Source organism: Asparagus officinalis, chromosome 3, assembly GCF_001876935.1.
Source record: "Asparagus officinalis chromosome 3, Aspof.V1, whole genome shotgun sequence".
Classification (NCBI taxonomy): domain Eukaryota; kingdom Viridiplantae; phylum Streptophyta; class Magnoliopsida; order Asparagales; family Asparagaceae; genus Asparagus; species Asparagus officinalis.
This window is the reverse complement of record NC_033796.1, coordinates 74,336,875-74,342,106: the sequence shown is the minus strand read 5'-3', so window position 1 is coordinate 74,342,106 and position 5,232 is coordinate 74,336,875. Positions and strand designations below refer to the sequence as shown.

The 5,232-nt window shown below is 45.4% G+C and overlaps 1 protein-coding gene across 1 annotated transcript; it reads left to right on the top strand.

Moving 5' to 3' along the window:
• Positions 395-2,030, top strand: LOC109835290 (uncharacterized acetyltransferase At3g50280-like). The gene is made up of 2 exons (XM_020403272.1): positions 395-844; positions 877-2,030. Exons 1-2 carry the CDS (start codon positions 647-649, stop codon positions 1,885-1,887), a joined length of 1,209 nt encoding a protein of 402 aa, XP_020258861.1. The 5' UTR covers positions 395-646; the 3' UTR covers positions 1,888-2,030.

Genomic DNA, 5,232 nt, shown 5'->3' with positions numbered 1-5,232 from the left:
CTTCATCTGCATGGTTGGCAAGCACGGAGGAGCTACGGAAGCTACGAAAACCCTAATCGGAATGCAAAGCGAGGCACTACAAAATGCGCAGACCAGAAAAGGCAGGAACGACAAGGGTGGTCGTACCAACGGAACCCCCCTTCAAAAAAACAGTAATGTGTTATGTTTACTTCGCGAAGCCGACAAGCAATTAACCCAATATTGTAGTTCTTGGCTATGTTATACTGCGGAGAGACAATGCAGATTAACCCATATTGTTAGTTTCTAGGCTTTGTCCAAATGTTTAGTTCTAAATTTATTACCAACGTCTAGATCTAGTTTAAGTCAATCGTTTAGCTGGGGCAAAATACAGGGGGGCTAGTCACACGAAGTTCCCACTTTTGGGGCCTGGACACATTTTTCCCTTTCTATTATTATTTCAGCTCCTTTCTGGAGAAGCTGATCGATAAGTAGATTCGCCTACGGTACTATTTTACGAACCATTAGTGGTTGGTATACAGGTGACGCGGTCAAGGCATCTTTGGTTGGTAGCAGCCTAGTACCCTTTCCTTATCGCCGTCAATCGTTGGCAAAACCCACTGGACCGGGCTCCGCCCATCAGAACGAGACGAAGAAGAATTGGGAGTAGAAAAGTATTAATTCGGCCATGGGTGATGCAGGGGTCACCATTATCTCCAAGCAAATAGTTCAGCCATCACCAAAAACTGATGGAGGAGGAGGAGTCTTTAATAGGAGAATACATCTCACTCCATGGGATCTCAAGATGCTCCCATTTCAATACATCCAAAAGGGCATCCTCTTCCACAACCCAACTCACTCCCCCATCTCTTCACCTCCTTTCCAAGCCTCAGCCACTTCTAACCGCTTTCGCGCCACGAAGACGGTTCGATCTCCGTCTCTCTCGATTGCACCGGCGAAGGCGCCGAGTTCATTCACGCCTCCGCTCCTCACGTCTCCGTATCTGACATCCAAACCCCTAGTAATTACCACGTGCCTCCTGTCGTCAGATCGTTCTTCCCCCTCAACGGAATTCTCGACTGCGACGGCCATTCTTACCCGTTGCTCGGCGTGCAGGTGACCGAACTCGCCGACGGGATCTTCATCGCCTGCTCCCTCAATCACTCCGCTGCCGACGGCACAACGTTCTGGCAGTTCTTCAAAACATGGTCGACCATATGCCGCAACGATTTCATCGGGAGCCCACCCGAGTTCGACCGCTGGTTCCCTGATTCGATCCCGCGCCCGATCCACCTGCCATTTAAAGACCACCGTGAATTCATCAGAGGAACGCGTCCGCGGAATCTTGGGGAATGCACGTTCAGTTTCTCCGCGGAGAACATCAAGAAGCTCAAGGACCAAGCCCGTCCAGGAAAAATCTCGTCGCTGCAGGCACTTCTAGCGCACGTGTGGAGGTCGATGACGCGTGCTTCTGGTCTTCAGGTGGAGAAGGAGCCTCCCCTCCCCGAGACGTACGTTGGAAACTCTTTGCACGCGGCGACGGCGAAGGCCTCCGCAGGAGAAATACAGAGTAATGGGCTGGGCTGGACCGCGCTGAGGCTGAAGGAGGCGATCGCTGCGGAGAGCGAGGCGTCGGCTATATGTGGATGGGTGGAGGCGTGGATTAAGAATCCGTCTTTTTTGTGTTTGGATCTGTTTACTCCGGGGAGTTTGTATGTGTCGGGATCGCCGAGATTTGATGTCTACGGGAATGATTTCGGATGGGGGAAGCCTGTGGCAGTTCGTACCGGGCCCGGGAACAAGGTGGACGGGAGGCTGGAGCTGGATCAGGGGAGGGAGGAAGGCGGCGTTGACATAGAGATCTGTAGCACCGTGGAGGTACTCAGCTCTCTCATTTCGGACGGGGAGTTCACGAACTTGGTCTCGTGATCAGTTCGATGATCATTTGCCAAGTTGATTTGTTTGCTTGTTCACTGTAGAATATATAAAACTATAATTCTGAGTCTTATCATAGCTGACCTTTGATGCATTGGTTAGAAGGACCTTCACACGCTAATTAATTAGGGGATTAATGCTTGGCTTTCTAAATAATAGAATAATTTGGTAACTTCATTATGCTCCAAGTATTAGATGTAACAGTCTCAGCATCTACTTGCCCTGACACCTGCATAGGATCTTGACCCCAATAAAGGTCTCGAGAGTCCACTTTTAGTTTAAGAATTGCTCACTACTCCCTTGAGGGCTCCTCTGGCAAAAACCATTAAACATGCGGAGGATGCTCTTTTGCTCACGTGCACGTCTATCATTTGCTACCTCACCTTTTAGGAAATAAAAGGCCAACAATCGAAGAATAAACCGCCTCATCCAATTAATCCAATGTCACCACCGGTACTTATTCTCTCTCTTTCTCACCCTCTCACCTAAACCGTACACGTCATTATTCGTTCTAGATTGTTGGCTGGGAGTCGAAAAATTGTCTATGAATCCTACATTTTTGGATTAGAACCCGGACTCGGATTTTATGGTTAGATCATGTTTAGGGTGAAAGTTGAAATCTTCATTGAGGTATTCATTACAACTTTAGTCGTTACAATGAACACAAAAAGATAGTCGTTTTATAAGACTCTTACACAATAAAAATAAAAAAATTATAACTCTCGTCAAAACAAACACAACGGACGTTTATCACCCGCTGTTTGCGTGGGATCTTGCCTGTGCCGGGGACGTTAATATCCGTGGACTACCAAACGATCAGATCAATCCGAAGTTTCGTTGATTCGCGAAGGAATCAAGAAACCGAAGCAATTATCTCGGTAACAACGAGATAACCACTCTTCTCGAGATCGTAGCTAGGTACAATCTCAAGGGAAGGAACCGAGCTATGGATCTGAGGAACTCCTCCTCTTTATGTCAAAGAACTCGATCTGATCTCACCCTCCTCTCTGAAATTTGTACTCCTCAGTCTCTGATTCAGTAGGGCTTCGTCAAGGCACGAGAATTCCAGATCTCTACAAATGAAGGTCCTAGGACTGTATTTATAGGCTTCGGGACCTCCGTTTTCAGATAAGAACGACCGATTCGATATTATCCTCAATTATAACCACTTTATCACGTTCTTAGATAATATTAGATCAATTAGAACAAATCCAGGTGGTTAACGGTTGAAAACCACTCAAAACTGTGTTTTTGGTCTGCGGACACCCGCGGTGTCTCGACCACGGCCGAGACACTTGGGCTGTCTCGGCCAAGGCCGAGACACTCATGGTGTCTCCACTAAGGCCTAGGCACCGTTCAGGCGTGCCCTGGTCAAAATCGATGTATCTATGACGTCCGAACTCAGAATCACGCGATTTTAAGTGAGTAGGAAAGCCGACAAAGAGATCTACGAGCTCCCATGGTTGAATCATACATGGAGTAGACGAGATACGATGGGTGCTTCTTCTTTCATAGGCAAAGCGTAACTCCCGATCAGTTCGTATCTTCGTTATTCTGTAGCTCCGCTGCTTCATACAGTTCGTCGACTCACTTCGTGCGCTTGTCGACGTCAATTAAGTTTTTATAACTCGAATAGTGATGTTCATCGTCTTCTCTCTACTTCGAACTGCGTGTGAGAGCCTGTAGGCAATTTTTGACACCTACAGATACCCCCTCCAAAGTTTTTCAATCTCGTTTCTTTTATAGAATGGCCTAAAATACTTTGGATATGATCGGTCTAACCTTCAGTCGGTGTGAAAGGGCCTGTAGTCAGCTTCGATCTTTGAATTTTTTGATTTTTAGTCTATTCAATATTTTGATGAATAGCTGAAGTTCTTTTGGTGATGTGTTTATTGTCTGGCCGTCGTCGAAGCCTCAAATCGAAATTGGTGAGTTGGTTTTGGCTCGTGTCATTGAGTTGACTTTGAACTGACTATCTTCATCAGAAACTCATATCTCAACTTTGGAGTTGATCAGAGGCCATGCGTTAACCGTCATTGCCACGCGTTGACCTAGGGTTACGTGTTAACCGGCGTTGACCTAGGGCAACGAGTTAACCTTAGGGTTTTGTATTGATCGGTATTGACTTTTTATCACAACGCGTTGATCGGTGTTGACTTTCGTCGCAACGCGTTGACCGGTGCATGCACAGTTTATGCTCTTAAGGCGTTGGAGCGTGGCGGTCCTAAATATTAGGGCTGCAGGACCAACTGTTAAAGCTGATTCATCTGTATGAATGGATCTTATCCTAAAGTTGTCGGATCCTTGATTTACGAGACCAATTAATGGAGATGGTGCATCAATGACTATCGCATTTATAGAAATTTTGGCAAATTCTCAGGCATCAACAGGTTTCATTAGCCTTTACCGATTACCGTTTGAGTCGGGCTAGCATGCAGATTGTTCAAATCCGTTCCGCATATAATGTTATGCTAAAAGAGTTAACTCTTTTAATGCTACGATTTTGAATACGTAGACTTCGTCTTTCTTTCATGAAAAGACTAAACGGCAACGTGTATTAGACATAGACTTAGAATTTTTGGCAAATCCTCAGCTTTTAACGGATTTGGTTTACCTTTATCGATTACCGTTTGAATCGGGCTTGCATGCGGATTGTTTAAGTCTCTTCCGCATGTGACGTTGTGCTAAGAGAGTTAACTCTCTTAGTGCTACGATATTGAATAGTAGACTTCGTCTTTTTCACGGGAATAGACTATCCGATAACGCGTGTTAGGCGCTGACTTATCCTTACTTAGGCTTCGGGATAAAAGTCTCCAGACTTGGATTTTGGTGTCTTCTTCAATTAGTGAAAGACTAAACCGACAACGAGTGTTAAGCACTGACTTATCCCTACTTAGGATTCAGGATAAAATTCCCACACGTGTAAGGCACGGATTTTAGGAGTTGAAAAGTAGTGTCTTCTCTTGGGGCAAAGACAAACCCGATGCTGTAGAGGAAGAATTTTATATTCTATCTCCAGTTGCAAAGGAAACTCAAAGTAGGATCTCCACTTCGAGAATCTGAAGAGTGAAATTAAGAGTAGGATCTCCACTCCGAGAATTAAAAAGATTTGGATAATCCTAACTGTCGAAAGGTTTGATTACCGAACTAAAGGTGAATTTCTCGTTTATCTAGAGTGACTTGTAATTTTGATCCTAATTATAGGAAGGTTTGACCAAGCAGGAGTTTGAGGTGATGATGCGGCATAAACATGTACCAAAAAGGTTGCAAGTGCACAACCGTGTCAAGTTATAGTATTTAAGATATCGATCCCACGAGGAAGGTGTTTTGTAGGAGAAA